Source organism: Salvelinus namaycush, chromosome 40, assembly GCF_016432855.1.
Source record: "Salvelinus namaycush isolate Seneca chromosome 40, SaNama_1.0, whole genome shotgun sequence".
NCBI lineage: Eukaryota > Metazoa > Chordata > Actinopteri > Salmoniformes > Salmonidae > Salvelinus > Salvelinus namaycush.
In genome coordinates, this window is record NC_052346.1 from 12,768,139 (window position 1) to 12,788,083 (window position 19,945).

General features: G+C 42.8%; 1 protein-coding gene across 1 annotated transcript; it reads left to right on the plus strand.

Moving 5' to 3' along the window:
- The first annotated feature begins 268 nt into the window (after positions 1 to 268).
- On the plus strand, positions 269 to 18,295 carry LOC120033234. The gene is made up of 7 exons (XM_038979514.1): positions 269 to 465; positions 15,034 to 15,281; positions 15,425 to 15,665; positions 15,775 to 15,871; positions 16,114 to 16,347; positions 16,836 to 17,011; positions 18,061 to 18,295. Exons 1-7 carry the CDS (start codon positions 269 to 271, stop codon positions 18,293 to 18,295), a joined length of 1,428 nt encoding a protein of 475 aa, XP_038835442.1.
- The last annotated feature ends 1,650 nt before the right edge of the window (positions 18,296 to 19,945 follow it).

Consider the following 19,945-nt stretch of genomic DNA (forward strand, 5'->3'; position numbering starts at 1 on the left):
GTTCCAAAAACACGTTTTCATTTGACGTTAATGTGATAACATGTGACAACATGTACAGCAAAATGTGATAACATGAAACTACACAGGTGAAAACGTGATCACAAAAACACGTGTTTTCACATGAAAACGTGTTTTCGATTTAAGTCGAGGTTGTTTGTTTGTTGGTCACACACACACACACACACACACACACACACACACACACACACACACACACACACACACACACACACGACAATGATGCCAAGATGACGACCAGGATGCCAAGATGACGACCAAGATCCAAGATGATAACCAGGATGCCAAGATGATGACCAAGATCCAAGATGATAAAGACGACGGCCAAGGTGCCAAGATGACGACCAAGATGACGACCAAGATCCAAGATGATGACCATGATGCCAAGATGACGAGCAAGATCCAAGATGACGACCAGGATGCCAAGGTGACGACCAGGATGCCAAGGTGACGACCAGGATGCAAAGATGACGAGCAGAATGCAAAGATGACGAGCAGGATGAAAAGATGACGAGCAGGATGCCAAGATGACGACCAAGATCTAAGATGATGACCACGATGCAAAGATGACGACCGGGATGCAAAGATGACGACCAAGATCCAAGATGACGACCAGGATGCCAAGATAACGACCATGATGCAAAGATGAGGACCAGGATGCCAAGATGAGGACCAGGATGCCAAGATGATGACCAAGATCCAAGATGATGACCAGGATGCAAAGATGATGAGCAGGATGCCAAGATGACGACCAAGATCCAAGATGATGACCACGATGCCGAGATGACGACCAGGATGCCAAAATGATGACCAAGATCCAAGATGACGACCAATATTCAAGACGACCACATCCTCACATACTTTTGCTTATAATCATATGATTACATGCACATAACTTAAAACGGTCTGGTCTACAGGTTTTCCATTTGTCTTGGTATCAGATGTCAGGACACCAAATTCTAGGCTCAGGAACTAACAATCCATCCTTGCATTTGCAAAGTAGCAATGACTCACTGTTTGTTCAGTTGGAAGTTGTATCAGTTTCATATCTACCGACGTCTGTAATGATGTATGTATACGTCATTCTGAATGATTATATAATCTTGAGACTCTGAAGAATAATGTTCTCCTTTTAGCCATGCTCTAGCACCATGCTTTTGGCTTTTTTGTGTTTGGTGCTATTAGCCTTTGGTGCTATTAGCCTTTGGTGCTATTAGCCTTTGGTGCTGTCATGACTCTCTCTCTTGGGTGAGGATCATAGGCGTCAGATCAGCTCGGCACAGGGCTGACAGATATATTATATATTTATCTTACCATGTAAGTTGACTGAGAACACTTTCTCATTTACAGCAACGACCTGGGGAATAGTTACAGGGAAGAGGAGGGGGATGAATGAGCCAATTGGAAGTACATCTTTACTCTTCCGAGCCTCCTTGTCACGTCCTGACCTTAGTTCCTTTTTTATCTCTCTATTTTGGTTTGGTCAGGGCGTGAGTTGGGGTGGGCATTCTATGGTTTGTTCTGTGTGTTGTATTTCTATGTGTTTGGCCTGGTATGGTTCCCAATCAGAGGCAGCTGTCAATCGTTGTCTCTGATTGAGAACCATACTTAGGTAGCCTGTTCCCACCTGTGTTTGTGGGTAGTTGTTTCCTGTTTTGTGTTGTGTTGTGTCAACTTTCATGAATGTTTCGATTTTCGTTGTTTCACTTTTGTTATTTTGTATTTAGTGTTCAGTTTTAATAAATTTAACATGGACACGTACCACGCTGCATTTTGTTCCGATCCTTCCTATTCCTCGTCCGAAGAAGATGACGATCGTTACACTCCTCTCCATCTGCCTCCGCTCAATTTTATAATTTTTTTCTCATTTACAACTGCGACCTGGCCAAGATAAAGCAAAGCAGTGCGACACAAACAACAACACAGAGTTACACATGGAATAAACAAACATGCAGTCAATAATACAATAGAGAAGGTCTATGTACAGTGTGTGCAAATGAGGTAGGATAAGGGGGGTGAGGTAATAAATAGGCCATAGTGGTGAAATTATTACAGTATGGCAAATTAAACACTGGGGTGATGGATGTGCAGAAGATACGTGTGCAAGTAGAGGCCCTGGGGTGCAAAGGAGCAAAATAAATATAATAGATAACAATACGGTGATGAGGTAGTTGGATGTGATATTTACAGATTGGCTATGTACAGGTGCAGTGATCTGTGAGCTGCTCTGACAGCTGGTGCTTAAAGCTAGTGAGGGAGATATGAGTCTCCTGGAAGGAAAGGCGGCCGAAGGAGGAATTGGCTTTGGGGGTGACCAGTAAAATATACCTGCTGGAGCGCGTGCTGCGGGTGGGTGCTGCCATGGTGACCAGTGAGCTGAGATAAGCCGGGGCTTTACCCAGCAAAGACTTATAGATGACCTGGAGCCAGTGGGTTTGGCGATGGATATGAAGCGAGGGCCAGCCAACAAGAGCATACAGGTCACAGTGGTGGGTAGTATATGGGGCTTTGGTGACAAAACGGATGGCACTGTGATAGTCTGCATCCAATTTGCTGAGTAGCGTGTTGGAGGCTATTTTGTAAATGACATCGCCGAAGTCAAGGATCAGTAGGATAGTCAGTTTTACAAGGGTATGTTTAGCAGCATGAGTGAAGGATGCTTTGTTGCGAAATAGGAAGCCGATTCTAGATTTAATTTTGGATTGGAGATGCTTAATGTGAGTCTGGAAGGAGAGTTTACAGTCTAACCAGACACCTAGGTATTTGTAGTTGTCCACATATTCTAAGTCAGAACCGTCCAGAGTAGTGATGCTGGACGGGTGGGTAGGTGTGGGCAGTGATCGGTTGAAGAGCATACATTTAGTTTTGCTTGCATTTCAGAGCAGTTGGAGGCCACTGAAGGAGAGTTGTATGGCATTGAAGCTCGTCTGGAGGTTTGTTAACACAGTGTCCAAAGAAGGGCCAGAAGTATACGGAATGGTGTTGTCTGCGTAGAGGTGGATCAGAGAATCACCAGCAGCAAGAGTGACATCATTGATGTATACAGAGAAAAGAGTCGGCCCGAGGTTTGAACCCTGTGGCACCCCCATAGAGACTGCCAGAGGTCCGGACAACAGGCCCTCCGATTTGACACACTGAACTCTGTCAGAGAAGTAGTTGGTGAACCAGGCGAGGCAGTCATTTGAGAAACCAAGGCTGTTGAGTCTGCCGATAAGAATGTGGTGATTGACAGAGTCGAAAGCCTTGGCCAGGTCGATGAATACAGCTGCACAGTATTGTCTCTTATTGATGGCGGTTATGATGTCGTTTAGGACCTTGAACGTGGCTGAGGTGCACCCATGACCAACTTGGAAACCAGATTGCATAGCGGAGAAGGTACGGTGGGATTCGAAATGGTTGGAGATCTGTTTGTTAACTTGGCTTTCAAAGACTTTAGAAAGGCAGGGTAGGATAGATACAGGTCTGTAGCAGTTTGGGTCTAGAGTGTCTCCCCCCTTTGAAGAGGGGGATGAGCGCGGCAGCTTGTCGTGGCAGAATCAGATTTAGCTAGGTAACATAGATAGCTAAGATGTTATTTTCATCATATGCTTGTGAGATACTGTGGGCAGTTGTATTTTCCCTTCTGAGCTAGGTCTTAGTCACTTGGGGCCCAGAGAGGGGAGAGGTCAGGCTTGTCTTCATATGTCAATGTATCTGTTAAACCATGTGGTGCTATGTAGAATATCAGAAGGGGAGGAGGACAGAATGGAACATTGTTTTCTTATGGGAATGTGTCTGTAACTATTCCTAAACCATGTGAAGGGATGGCGTTATTAATGGGGAACCAGTTAGTTATCTCATACAATGTCTGTACGCCAGTCACTCCCTACTTTTCTTATGGGGGGAAGGAGTAAGGCAGTGTTTGGAACCATTGTATGTCCCCTCTGAGGTTGCCCTTATCTTGATCTGGTATATGACCGAAGAGGCACACTGTCTTTTCTGAGCTTATCCAGGAGGGGTTGTATGTTGGTTGGGAGTATCTAGACTTGACAATTGATGTATGCCATTGGATGAGGTAATGTTTTGGTAGACAGTGAAGTACCAAGAATGAGATTAGAACCTTGTTTAGGGGACCAAACTGAACGATGATTTATAGCTGATGCTGTCTAGCTATGGGATACTCCTCTTTTGGGTAAAGGATTCTTTGTAAGTTGAGAGGGGTGTATCTTGGCTATAAATGAAACTAAGAATTGTTTTGTAAGGACTCTCAGAGAATTCATTTATAGACACTGAATTGATCTGAGAGTCAAAAAAGGGCTATGGTGAAGCTCATATTATATTAAAGATGGACTTTATAATATAACTCTGACTTGTGTGTGGTTGGCTCTCTCATCATTGAGTAATACAAGAAATTACCACGACAAGCTTTCCAATCTTTGGGGATCTCAGACGATACAAAAGAAAGCTTGAACAAGCTAGTAATAGGGGTTGCAACAATTTCGGGAAAGATAATTTTAGGAAGAGAGGGTCCAGATGGTCTAGCCCTGCTGATTTGTAGGGGTCCAGATTTTGCAGCTCTTTCAGAACTTCAACTATCTGGATTTTGGTGAAGGAGTAATGGGCGAGGCTTTGGGCAAGTTGCGGTGAGGGGTGCAGGGTTGTTGACCGGGATAGGGGTAGCCAGGTGGAAAGCATGGCCAGCCGTAGAAAAATGCTTATTGAAATTCTCAATTATCGCGGATTTATCGGTAGTGACAGTGTTTCCTAGCCTCAGTGCAGTGGGCAGCTGGGAGGAGGTGCTCTTATTCTTCATGGACTTTACAGTGTCCCAGAACCTTTTGAAGTTAGTGCTACAGGATGCAAATTTCTGTTTGAAAAAGCTGGCCTTTGCTTTCCTAACTGCCTGTGTATATTGGTTCCTAACTTTCCTGAAAAGTTGCATATTGCGGGGGCTATTCGATGCTAATGCAGTACACCACAGGATGTTTTTGTGCTGGTCAAGGGCAGTCAGGTCTGGAGTGAACCAAGGGCTATATCTGTTCCTGGTTCAAATTTTTTGAATGGGGCATGCTTATTTAAGATGATGAGAAACTAAAACAGGAAGCACCCGCGCTCAGGTCTGTTCAACGCTGGTCCGACCAATCGGATTCCACACTTCAAGATTGCTTCGATCATGTGGACTGGGATATGTTCCGCAAAGTGGCGAACAACAACATTGATGAATACACTGATTCGGTGAGCGAGTTTATTAGCAATTGCATCGGTGATGTTGTACCCAGTGTCTATTAAAACATTCCCCAACCAGAAACCGTGGATTGATGGCAGCATTCGTGCAAAACTGAAAGTGCGAACCACTGCTCTTAATCAGGGCAAGGTGACCGGAAACATGACCGAATACAAACAGTGTAGCTCTTCCCTCCGCAAGGCAATCAAACAAGCTAAGCGTCAGTATAGAAACAAAGTAGAGTCGCAATTCAACGGCTCAGACACGAGAGGTGTGTGGCAGGGTCTACAGTCAATCACGGACTACAAAAGAAAAACCAGCCCCGTCGCGGACCAGGATGTCTTTCTCCCAGACAGACTAAACAACTTCTTTGCTCGCTTTGAGGACAATACAGTGCCACTGACACGACCCGCTACCAAAACCTGCGGGCTCTCCTTCACTGCAGCTAACGTGAGTAAAACATTTAAACGTGTTAACCCTCGCAAGACTGCAGGCCCAGGCGGCATCCCCAGCTGCGTCCTCAGAGCATGCGAATACCAGCTGGCTGGGGTGTTTACGGACATATTCAATCAATCCTTATCCCAGTCTGCTGTTCCCACATGCTTCAAAAGGGCCACCATTGTTCCTGTTCCCAAGAAAGCTAAGGTAACTGAGCTAAATGACTACCGCCTCATAGCACTCACTTTCAACATGTCCCTGATTGAGTCTGTAATACCAACATGTTTCAAGCAGACCACCATAGTCCCTGTGCCCAAGAGCACAAAGGCAACCTGCCTAAATGACTACAAACCTGTAGCACTCATGTCCGTAGCCATGAAGTGCTTTGAAAGGTAGGTAACAGCTCACATCAACACCATTATCCCAGAAACCCTAGACCCACTCCATTTTGCATACCGCCCAAACAGATCCACAGATGATGCAATCTCTATCGCACTCCACACTGCCCTTTCCCACCTGGACAAAAGGAACACTTATGTGAGAATGCTATTCATTGACTACAGCTCAGCATTCAACACCATAGTACCCTCAAAGCTCATCACTAAGCTAAGGATCCTAGACTAAACACCTCCCTCTGCAACTGGATCCTGGACTTCCTGACGGGCCGCCCCCAGGTGGTGAGGGTAGGTAGCAACACATCTGCCACGCTGATCCTCAACACTGAAGCTCCCCAGGGGTGCATGCTCAGTCCCCTCCTGTATTCTCTGTTCACCCATGACTGCATGGCCAGGCACGACTCCAACACCATCATTAAGTTTGCAGACGACACAACAGTGGGCCTGATCACCGACAACAACGAGACAGCCTATAGGGAGGAGGTCAGAGACCTGGCCGGGTGGTGCCAGAATAACAACCTATCCCTCAACGTAACCAGACTAAGGAGATGATTGTGGACTACAGGAAAAGGAGGACCGAGCACGCCCCCATTCTCATCGACGGGGCTGCAGTGGAGCAGGTTGAGAGCTTCAAGTTCCTTAGTGTCCACATCAACAACAAACTAGAATGGTCCAAGCACACCAAGACAGTCGTGAAGAGGGCACGACAAAGCCTATTCCCACTCAGGAGACTGAAAAGTTTTGGCATGGGTCCTCAAATCCTCAAAAGGTTCTACAGCGGCACCATCCTGACTGGTTGCATCACTGCCTGGTATGGCAACTGCTCGGCCTCCGACCGCAAGGCACTACAGAGGGTAGTGCGAACGGCCCAGTACATCACTGGGGCCAAGCTTCCTGCCATCCAGGACCTCTATACCAGGCGGTGTCAGAGGAAGGCCCTAAAAATTGTCAAAGACTCCAGCCACCCTAGTCATAGACTGTTCTCCCTGCTACCGCATGGCAAGCGGTACTGGAGCGCCAAGTCTAGGTCCAAGAGGCTTCTAAACAGCTTCTAAACAGCTTCTACCCCCAAGCCATAAGACTCCTGAACATCTAGTCAAATGGCTACCCAGACTATGCGCATCCCCCCCTCTCCACACCACTGCAACTCTCTGTTGTCATCTATGCATAGTCACTTTAATTAACTCTACCTACATGTACATACTTCCTCAACTAACCGGTGCATCCGCACATTGACTCTGTACCGGCACCCCCCTGTATATATTGTTATTTTTTACTGCTGCTCTTTAATTACTTGTTACTTTTATCTCTTATTCTTATCTGTATTTTTTTTTTAACTGCACTGTTGTTTAGGAGCTCGTAAGTAAGCATTTCACTGTAAGGTCTACAATAACATTTTATTTGATTAAACCAATGTTCTCATTACATTTCACAATAAACATATATTTTGAATCAATGGGTGTGTGGAAGAGATGTTTACAATCTAAATGCACAATGACAGGTTTTGAATGAAAGACTGGCTGTGTTACAAGTGTGACCCGTTTGGAGTTTTGCACTAAGACTTGTGAAAATGTACCACATACTTGTGAAAATAGTACCAAAGCGATTAAAACAAACTGTAGAGATAGTTTGTGTGTGTGTGTGTGTTTGCGTGTGTAGGCTTGTGCTGTTTATCAGCATTGAAAGTGGCATTACACTCTAAAGTTCACCTGACAGACAGACAAATGGACAGGCAGACAGACAGCATTAGCCTAGGCTACGACAAGACAAACAATTACGAGAGCTTGGGAATATAAGGTTGTATCTGCAAAAAGATGATTCTGAAATAAAGTTCTGAACACTCATTGGTTAGAATGGGGTCAGTCATTTGTATCTTTTGAACTTAACATGAATTGTGGTATTAATATAGGTAGAGAACATTGAACAGAACAAGGCTATGTCAATAACTACATTTTCACCTGAACGCAGACAGAACCTTATAGTCCCAAACTCAACAAACCGGTTCTACCAGCAAGGATGTGCTGTGAAACAGGTTATTCCTCTTGGCAACAAGCACCAGTTAGCCATGTGATGTAAAGTGGGAAACACCCATATGAGATGCCATGTCCAGGCTCTAGGGTCCCCCAACATTATGTAAATGAAGTGTATTTCTCCAATTACAGTACAGCTTCCACAATCTGCATTGTGTGACGCACAGGTGAGAGAGAGAGAGAGAGAGAGAGAGAGAGAGAGAGAGAGAGAGAGAGAGAGAGAGAGAGAGAGAGAGAGAGAGAGAGAGAGAGAGAGAGAAAGAAAGAAAGAAAGAAAGAAAGAAAGAAAGAAAGAAAGAAAGAAAGAAAGAAAGAAAGAAAGAAAGAAAGAAAGAAAGAAAGAAAGAAAGAAAGAAAGAAAGAAAGAAAGAAAGAAAGAAAGAAAGAAAGAAAGAAAGAAAGAAAGAAAGAAAGAAAGAAAGAAAGAAAGAAAGAAAGAAAGAAAGAAAGAAAAGAAAGAAAGAAAGAGAAAGAAAGAGGCTACTGTCCCATCCTGTAGTAGGCTGTAATATCCACACCATTTGTGTGTAGTAAGCACAGAGACGGAAGAGGAAGAGAGACATCCCACTCCCTCATTTTTTTACTGGTTCATATACAGTCAACTAAGCAGACCAGACCTAGCTGCTAATGCATTGGTGCCTATGCGAGAGCCACCCCGTTAATTAAGCAGACCGGAATGGACAATTTGTTTTATATGATAAACAGCCTATCAATTCAAAAGAAAGAAAGAAAGAAAGAAAGAAAGAAAGAAAGAAAGAAAGAAAGAAAGAAAGAAAGAAAGAAAGAAAGAAAGAAAGAAAGAGGCTACTGTCGTATCCTGTAGTAGGCTGTAATATCCACACCATTTCCATGGTTTGGCTGCGTCTGGTGGATTTGACTAAACAATTTGAACTTTGAATCTATCTACACATCACTACCTTTTTGTGGATACAATTTGCTCCTCTTCCTGGACTTACACACAGGTATATTCAGAAATTGATTGATGTTGGTGCCAGAAATGTATACGATTTTCACTAAAAACCATTAACAAGTGGGCTACTAGCCGTTTTCAAGAGATTGTTAAATACATTGTATAACTATTTGATTTTAATAACATTACCTCTTGAATAGCATAGTCAGAACTACAGACATTTCTGATGATTCCACATTTAGCTCTATCATCAGAGTTATACAGCAAGTAACTGCATTACATTTACATTTACATTTAAGTCATTTAGCAGACGCTCTTATCCAGAGCGACTTACAAATTGGATGCTTTTCATGATCAGTAAACATCAGTTGATCATGTATTTTCAGATACGTGATAGTAACCTATTCATTTGACATGAGCTACCTAGCTAGCTAAGCAAACAACGTGTCACTTAGCATAGATTAGGTTTATGGAGAGAGATTGACATTGGCAGATCCGTGTCCTGGTAAAGTTGTCAGTCAGAACTACTGTCGTCACCACTACATCTAGAACAGTGTTGCCAGGATCCTGATGAGACAACATCCTTTCTTGAATTTAAAAGTAATCCAAGAACTAATCATTTAGATTTTCAAACGTATCTGTAATCTGATTACAATATGTTCTGCTGATAACATACCTGTTTAATTTTGTGGGTATCCGGAGTCTCTGGATACAATGCATTCAGAAAGTATTCAGACCCTTTGACTTTTTCCACATCTTCTTACGTTACAGCCTTGTTCTAAAATGTATTAAATAAAACCGTTCTCAATCTAAACACAATAACATAATGACAAAGCAAAACCAGGTTTTTAGAAATGTTTGCAAATGTATTTAAAGTAAAAAACTGAAAGTATTTTGATTAAAAATTGATTAAAAAAAATATATTTTTTAAAGAAAAAAAAAAAAGAAAAAAAGGTATAATTTTAGTGAATGATATCATAAATAGGACTGGTGGAGTTATGTCACACATGCAGCTAACACAGACATATGGAAATCTCTGCTCTACCCAAAATTACAATCAATTAATTGCAGCATTACCACAAAAATGGAAGAGGCAAGTAAAAGGGGAAAGAAGTAAGGAACTTGTATGTCGGCCCTGTATTAAAGAACATTAATGGTTAAAGAAAAGTGTGATAAATAAAAACATATACCAATTTCATTTAAGGACCAAAAAACTGATAGCTGAGCCATGTAAATTGCAAAATAGTTGGGAAGAGATTTTCGATGTACCCATTCCATGACACATGGTTTATGAATTGATACACAAAACAACACCGGATTCAAAACTTCACATTTTTCAATTTAAATTACTATACAAAATTCTTGCAACCAATAGAATGTTATATATATGGGGGATACAATCTTCCCAGCTCTGCAGATTCTGCTGTGAGGAGGCAGAGTCATTAGATCATTTATTTTGGTATTGTCCATATGTAGCTCGTTTTTGGTCACAGGTCCAGGAATGGCTGAAGAATTGCAACAGTTGCCTAGAACTAACGCTGCAGATAGCAATACTGGGTGATTTGAAAAGTCATAGTCAATCAATCAATAATATAATTATTTTAGCAAAAAAATAAAAATTTAATTTACAATCTGTAGAAGCTATGAGAATAGAAAGGTTCAATACTTTTGTGAAGCATCACAGCACAGTTGAAAAATATATGGCAAATAGAAATCCAAAATGGATGATGTTGAGAGATAGATGGGAGGGGTTGAATGGAGCTGAAGGATGGGACTAATAACAAGACAAACAATGTAAAACATACGGGGTCTGTAAAATGTATATAGCTTCATAACTTTTGTGAAATAGCACAGTTACAAATAGAAATCAAACTGAATGGACATCAGAAATAGAGGAAGGACTAAAAACAAACTAAATAAAACTATTGTAAAATAGATTGTATCTGTAAAATATGTATAAGATGCATAAACTGAAGGTAATAGCCTAAGTGTTTATTAGTTTACTCCAATTGGGGAAGGGTGGTAGGGTTTGCGGGGAATAATAATAAAGGTCTATTCTTATAGAAGTATGTATGTCTATATAGGTATGTGTATGTCTATATGTGTATATGTATGCATGCGTGTATGTATATGGATATAAATATTTACAAAAATATATATTTTTTATTAAATATTACTCAGTACTTTGTTGAAGCACCTTTGGTAGCGAATATAGCATTAAGTCTTCTTGGGTATGACGCTACAAGCTGGGCACATCTGTTTTTGGGGAGTTTCTCCCATTCTTTTCTGCAGATCCTCTCAAGCTCTGTCAGGTTGGATGGGGAGCGTCGCTGCACAGCTATTTTCAGGTCTCTCCAGAGATGTTAGATCAGGTTCAAGTCCGGGCTCTGGCTGGGCCACTCAAGGACATTCAGAGACTTGCCCCGAAGCCCCTCCTGAGTTGTCTTGGCTGTGTGCTTCGTCCCAGTCTGAGGTCCTGAGCGCTCTGGAGCAGGTTTTCCTCAAGGATCTCTCTGTACTTTGCTCCATTCATCTTTCCCTTGATCCTGACTAGTCTTCCAGTCCCTGCCTCTGAAAAACATCCCCACAGCATGATGCTGCCACCACCATGCTTCACCGTAGGGATGGGGCCATGTTTCCTCCAGATGTGACGCTTGGCATTCAGGCCAAAGAGTTTACTCTTGGTTTCATCAGACCAGAGAATCTTGTTTCTCACGGTCTGAGAGTCCTTTAGGTGCCTTTTGGCAAACTCCAAGTGGGCTGTCATGTGCATTTTACTGAGGAGTGACTTCCGTCTGGCCACTCTACCATAAAGGCCTGATTGGTGGAGTGCTGCAGAGATGGTTGTCCTTCTGGAAGGTTCTCCTATCTCCACAGAGGAACTATGGAGCTCTGTCAGAGTGACCATTGGGTTCTTGGTCACCTCCCTGACCAAGGCCCTTCTCCCCCGATTGCTCAGTTTGGCTGGGCGGCCATCTCCAGGAAGAGTCTTGGTTGTTGCAAACTTCTTCCATTTAAGAAAAATGATGGAGGCCACTGTGTTCTTGGGGACAATCAATGCTGCAGAAATGTTTTGGTACCCTTCCCCAGAACTGTGCCTTGACACAATCGTGTCTCTGAGCTCTACGGACAATTCCTTCGACCTCATGGCTTGGTTTTTGCTCTGACATGCACTGTCAACTGTGGGACCTTGTATAGACAGATGTGTGCCTTTCCAAATCATGTCCAATCAATTGAATGTACCACAGGTTGACTCCAATAAAGTTGTAGAAACATCTCAGGGATGATCAATGGAAACAAGATGCACCTGAGCTCAATTTCAAGTCTCATAGCAAATGGTCTGAATATTTATGTAAATAAGGTATTTCGTTTTTTAAATTATATGTACATTTAAAACATTTCTAAAAACCTGTTTTCAATTTGATTTGTCATTATGGGGTAGTGTTTTATTTATTTATTTGTATTTTACCAGGTAAGTTGACTGAGAACACATTCTCACTTACAGCAATGACCTGGGAAATAGTTTCAGGGGAGAGGAGGGGGATGAATGAGCCAATTGTAAGCTGGGGATGATTAGGTGGCCATGGTATGAAGGCCAGATTGGGAATTTAGCCAGGACATCGGGGTTAACACCCCTACTCTTACGATAAGTACCATAGGATCTTTAATGACCACAGAGAGTCACGACACCCATTTAACGTCCCATCCAAAAGACAGCACCCTACACAGGGCACCCAATCACTGCCCTGGGGTATTGGGAGTAAAAATTTCAGACCTGAGGAAAGAGTGCCTCCTCCTGGCCCTCCAACACCACTTCCAGCAGCATCTGGTCTCCCATCTAGGGATCGACCAGGACCAACCCTGATTAGCTTCAGAAGCAAGCCAGCAGTGGGATGCAGGGTGGTATGCTACTAGTGTGTGTAGAATGATGAGGTAAAACAATTAATTTAATACATTTTAGAATAAGGCTGTAACATAACAAAATGTGGAAAAAGTCAAGGGTCTGAATATTCCAGAATGCACTGTGTGTGTGGGATGTATGTCAGGACAGGGAGCCAGGGAGAATAATTGTGTGTGTGTGTGTGTGTGTGTGTGTGTGTGTGTGTGTGTGTGTGTGTGTGTGTGTGTGTGTGTGTGTGTGTGTGTGTGTGTGTGTGTGTGTGTGTGTGTGTGTGTGTGTGTTGTGTGTGTGTGTGTGTGTGTGTGTGTGTGTGTGTGTCTTACGTGGCAACAATGTAAAGCAACATGTGATAACATGAAACTACACATGTGAAAACGTGATCACATGTCAAGTGTTCCAAAAACACGTTTTACCAGGTAAGTTGGCCACATGTGAAATCATGTGATTTCCTGTAAAGGTGCTGCTGAGAATGAGAGTGCTAGTTCTGGTGGTGGCAGTGCTCTCTGTAGAGGCAGCTAGTTTGGAGATGAGGTTGTTCCTGGTTTTCACAGCCGACGAAGCCCTGTCTCCTGCAGAGTGTCAGTCAGTGTCTGTAGCCTTGGTGATGACTGTTGACATGTGTGAAATACAATACATATTTGATCTGTACTGTATTTAGTTTAGCAGGCTGCTACAATGGGATATTGGAATGGAATAGGCCTACCAAAAAAAGTGCAAACTGTAATTTACACTAATTCAAGCACAGATTGACATATGTATTGCAAGCCTGGGTAGCGAGAATATGAATTGGATAGAATATAATATGAATTGGATGAAGTAACCGGCAGGTTACGCAGGATCAGTGGCAGAGGGGCGGGGAATCTTTTTTCAAGATTCCTTCGTTTCTGATAAATTATGTACTTTGAAGGACAATTCGTTGCATTTAAATTACAAGAGAGAATAGAGACCGACAATGATATACAGAAGAATTAGTTTAAAAAACTGCTACCAATTAAAAGTGCACTTTTTTCATAGGAGGGAAAAAGTGCAGGTGCCCCACCTCTATGGCTCTATCTGTGCACGTGCGTGTGTGTGTAGTAAGCACAGAGACGGAAGAGGAAGAGAGACATCCCACTCCCTCATTTTTTTACTGGTTCATATACAGTCAACTAAGCAGACCAGACCTAGCTGCTAATGCATTGGTGTCTATGCGAGAGCCACCCCGTTAATTAAGTTGACCGGAATGGACAATTTGTTTTATATGATAAGTGGGACATCTTCATTTTTCAACCATCTTTGGTAAGAGTACCTGGTCGTTGATCTCGTCAGGTATCTTCCTGAGGATGTGTTTCAGAGCTCTGGATTTCTCATTTAGGTCCTGGAACTCCTGCTCTGGCTTGTCCACTAAGAACTCTATACACACACACACACACAACAACTACAACTGCGATCAACCCCGGCACACACCTTTTATTTCCCCTCAAGGCAGTGGTTGATTTCTTTTATTTGACAGTTTAAGAAATACATACACACAGTACAAAACTAGACAAAACTAATACAACAAAGTCAGTTACTTATTTCCATTGTGTCCCTTGCTGTCATTTCTATTCTGGTCAATGTGGATTTGTTATGTTTTTCATGTCATACGTGCTCTCCTGCAAAGCCACTATTTCCGTCTCTGGGACAAATAATGCTGAAAGTTGAAACTTAAAATTGAGGCCTATTGAGTGTCATTAGATACAACATTTTGCATGTCATGAATATCTTCATCTCACTCTAAGGATCAGAGGCTGCGTTTAAACAGGCATCCCAATTCTGATCTTTTGCCCAATTATGGGCAAAAGAGCTGATCTGATTGGTCGAAAGACCAATTTGTGGCAAAAAAACGATCAGAATTGGGCTGCATGTGTAAAGTGCGACTACATTATTAACTTTCCCTTCTCTTCAAAGGTCACCTCAATCTTCACCTTCTATAAACTACCTTCATAGATCTGGCTCATGATGGTGAAGAGGCGTGCGTTCTCTCTACTGATAGCTTCTGCTCTGGCATTCATGGTCTACGTCATCTTCACATTGCCCAGGTACCGTGAAACCTCTGCCGTACGATCAAGAAACTTAATAAATGTGGCAAAAGGAAAAATCTGTCCATGATTCCGCAGGTCACAGCCAGGCAACCACCAGCACCTCTATCCGCACCACATCTCTGACCAGTCCATCACGCCTGTCAACGACACCAAACACTTCATGGTGGGGGCCTACAAGGAACATCGTGTGAAGGGAAGCTCCGTACGCATCATCAGTATCTTCAGACGAGACTCAGTCCAGCCTCTGTACTGTGTGTTCTACTGTGGGACTCACTGGGCTAATGGAATGAAGGCTGAAGTCCAGATGCACTCGGATCACTTTGGTACCTGCTATTTGCTATTTGGTTTTAGCCCTGCACTGACACACCTGAATCAACACCCGAATCATAGAAATAAGGGGCTTGGTGATTCTCTGATTAGTTTGTGGATTTACATATATGTGACTCTGTTCTGTATTGGGATAAAGGTTTCCGCTTCGTGACGACCGACGTCCTTTGTCCGAATCTTCCCGACTGCAACCCGTCACATGTGACCCTCGCCACACAAGCTGACGCCAAGCTCGCTCAGAAGCAAACCTTCCTCCGCATCCAGAACCTTGTGAAAAGGGAGGAAGAGGAGTTTCAGTTCAACTTCACTGTCTGTTGGTCCAATTTATTTGGCGATTATAACAACGTGCTTCAGGTCACCCAGACTCTGGAGATGTACAAGTGGGTATTGATTGATCGATTGGTTGATTGATTAAATGGTTGATTGATTGATTGATTGAGTGATCAATTGATTGATTAAATGGTTGATTGATTGATTTCTATATTGCAGGTTGTTGGGAGTGCAGCATGTTGTGGTGTATAACACCAGCTGTGGATCAGAGCTGGATAGACTGCTACAGATTTACACACACGACGGCTTTGTGGAGGTAGGAATTAACTGATTGGATGGATAGATGGATAGATGGATAGATAGATACATAGATAGATAGCAGTGGAGGCTGCTGAGGGGAGAACGGATCATAATAATGGCTGGAAAGGAGCAAATGGAATGGCATCAAACACCTGGAAACCATGTGTTTGATGTATTTGATACCATTCCACCTATTCCGCTCCAGTCATTACCACAAGCTCGTTCTCCCAAATTAACTAACGGATTGATTGACTGCAGGTGGTGCCCTGGCCTATCGACAAATACATGAACCCGTCCCGCGGGTGGCAGCCCAGTGAACATGGAGGGGACATCCACTACTATGGCCAGTTGACCACTCTGAATGACTGTGTCTACAGACACATGTATCAGTCACGCTATGTACTGCTGAACGACATAGATGAGATTATAGCTCCGTACCAGCATCAAACCCTGCCCCAGATGATGGATGTACTTCAGAGGCAAAACCAAAAGGTAGGGGGAGGACTCAGGGAAGTAGTGTGTATGTCTGTTAATTATGATCATTATGTGTGTAGTATGCATATGTTAGGATGTTTACACAGGTATCCCAATTCAGATTTTCTTGCCAATTATCTGATACAAATCTGATATTTTCCCCAATGTGTAAACCGCAATTACTGATCTTTGGTGTTTTGGGTTTTGTTATTGTTTTTTGACCATATCTCATCTGACATTTTTTAGAACTGAAAAGACCAATTATTGAAAAAAGATCAGAATTGGGCTGCACGTGTAAACGCAGCCATGGAATCCTGTCTTTTGACGCATTGAGTTTGCAAGCTATTTCATATGCTACGTCAGTGTGAATGTGCAAATCTGATATGGGTCAAAATACAATAAAGGTGTGAGCAGTGAGAAAGATATATCGGATATGAAGGGGGGAAAAAAATCAGAATTCATTCTCTCTCTTTCGCCTTCTCTCACTCAACCCTCCTTCTCCCCAGGCCGAAGTGTTCCTCATAGAGAACCACATCTTCCCTAAGTCCCAGTTTGAGCCTAGTGGAAGGTTTAAACGGCCCCGCTGGCAGGATGTTCCAGGGATCAACATCATGGAGCACATCTACAGAGAGGAGCCAGACTATCGCATCTCCCACCCCTCCAAGATGATAGTACGGCCCAGGTTAGAATCTACCACCCCTCCAAGATGATAGTACGGCCCAGGTTCGAACCTACCACCCCTCCAAGATGATAGTACGGCCCAGGTTAGAACCTACCACCCCTCCAAGATGATAGTACGGCCCAGGTTAGAATCTACCACCCCTCCAAGATGATAGTACGGCCCAGGTTCGAACCTACCACCCCTCCAAGATGATAGTATGGCCCAGAGTAGTATACTAAGAAGCTAGCTAGATATACTCAGGGTTTTCTAACGCTAGTCAGCTTCAGTTAGGTTCACATTCCAGGTCAGGCTTCATCCCTATTACGACGTTGGATATTGCGTGTCCTCCTGCTGCTCACTCAGGCAGACTTATAACTGCGCATGCATGTCGCACGTGGCTAGTTGAGCTCCGAACTCTTCATTGAGACAATGCTGAAACATAAATCCATGGGCGAGTCAGCGCTACATTACATTTTTAACCAAATCAACATGAAATAAAAGCTACCTTGCAAATTCTGCAGGTTATGGTGTGAAAAAGGTCATAAGAAGTGCCGTCTTACTTTTATTACGTTTAGTTAATGCCGTCTTTGGTGTGTTTATCAATGCACAAGCAACTTTTCTCCCCACTCCCATAGATAAAATAATGATATAAAGTCATACAAAAGTTATACTCTGCGTGAAGTTTCAAATGTATCCTGTCATTACTAAATGTGTATTTAATATTACAACAACAAAAAATTACACAGAAAAAACATTTGAATAATATAATATTTAATCAGTGGTCCTCCTCAAATGAAAGGGATGATGGGAACCTGATCTCAATGGTCCTCAACTCACAGCTCAGATATTTCATTCAGGATGAGTAGAGTTAGCCCTGATTTAGCCTGCCCAGAAATGTACCTGGCTAAAAGGTGAGCCACATTTATGTAAGTGGTTATCGCAAGTTGAACTCAGAGTTCGTAGTATAGGGCTCTGGTTAGAACCTACCACCCCTACAAGATGAAAGTAAGACCCAGGAAAGGATAGAATAGAGCCTCTGTCTAACAACCCTTCTGTGTCTCTGACCCCAGGGCAGTGGAGCAGACGTCGGTCCACTCTGTGCTGCGTAACTTTGGGCAGACGGTGAAGGTTCTTCCTAACATGTGTCGTATCATCCATGTCAGAGTTCCCCTACGACGAGGACTGACCAAGGAGGAGCTGCATGAAGACAAGAGAGTCTGGGACTACGAGAGACAACTGGTGCCTAATGTAGATAAAGCACTGGAGCAAGCAGGACTACTAATCGAAGGAAGGAGGAAGGAGTAGTCAGAGATGGAAGCGAGACATCCACTCACAATTTTTTTTTCTGGTTCATATACAATCAATGAACTCAGCAGACAAGACCCAGCTGCTATCACATTGGTGCCTATGGGACCAATGTCACCGATTGCAGTTTAAACTACCAAAGTCCAGCAATGGCTGAAGAATTGCAATATTTACCTGGAGCTAACTCTGCAGATAGCACTGTTCGGTGATTTTAAAAAGTCCTAGTCAATCAATGAATAATAAAACTTCCAGCAAAAGATGTTAACTTTCATTTACAATCTGTAGAAACTATGAGAATAGAACGGTTCAGAACCTTTGTAAAATATCACAGTACAGTTGAAAAATATGGCAAGTAGAAATCCAATATGGATGGTGTTAAAAGATAGATGGGAGGAGTTAAGTGGAGCTGAAGGGTGGGACTAATAACAACAAGATAACTAATGTAAAATATACTGTGTCTGTAAAATGTATATAGGTTCAGAACTTTTGTGGAACAGTAGAGTTAAAAAAATATGGCAAATAGAAATCAAACAGGATGGTATTCAGAAATGCAGTTGAAGTTTACATACACCTTAGCCAAATACATTTAAACTCTGTTTTTCACAATTCCTGACATTTAATCCTCGTAAAAATTATTCCCTGTCTTAGGTCAGTTAGGATCACCACTTTATTTTAAGAATGTGAAATGTCAGAATACTAGTAGAGAATTATTTACGTGAGCTTTTATTTCTTTCATCACATTCCCAGTGGGTCAGAAGTTTACATACACTCAATTAGTATTTGGTAGCATTACCTTTAAATTGTTTAACTTGGGTCAAACTTTTCGGGTAGCCTTCCACAAGCTTCCCACAATAAGTTGGGTGAATTGTGGCCCATTCCTCTTGACAGTGCTGGTGTAACTGAGTCAGGTTTGTAGGAATCGTTGCTCGCAAAGGCTTTTTCAGTTCTGCCCACACATTTTCTATAGGATTGAGGTCAGGGCTTTGTGATGGCCACTTCAATACCTTGACTTTGTTGTCCTTAAGCCATTTTGCCACAACTTTGGAAATATGCTTGGGGTCATTGTCCATTTGGAAGACCCATTTGCGACCAAGCTTTAACTTCCTGACTGATGTCTTGATGTTGCTTCAATATATCCACATAAGTCCTTCCTCATGATGCTATTTATTTTATGAAGTGCACCAGTTCCTCCTGCTGCAAAGCACCCCCACAGCATGATGCTGCCACACCCGTGCTTCACGGTTGGGATGGTGTTCTTCGGCTTGCAAGCCTCCCCATTTCCTCCAAACATAACGATGGTCATTATGGCCAAACAGTTCTATTTTTGTTTCATCAGACCAGAGGACATTTCTCCAAAAAGTACGATATTTGTCCCCATGTGCAGTTGCAAACCGTAGTCTGGCTTTTTTATGGCGGTTTTGGAGCAGTGGGTTCTTCCTTGCTGAGCGGCCTTTCAGGTTATGTCGATATAGGACTCGTTTACTGTGGATATAGATACTTTTGAACCTGTATCCTCCAGCATCTTCACAAGGTCCTTTGCTGCTGTTCTGGGATTGATTTGCACTTTCGCACCAAAGTACGTTCATCTCTAGGAGACAGAACGCGTCTCCTTCCTGAGCGATATGATGGCTGCGTGGTCCCATGGTGTTT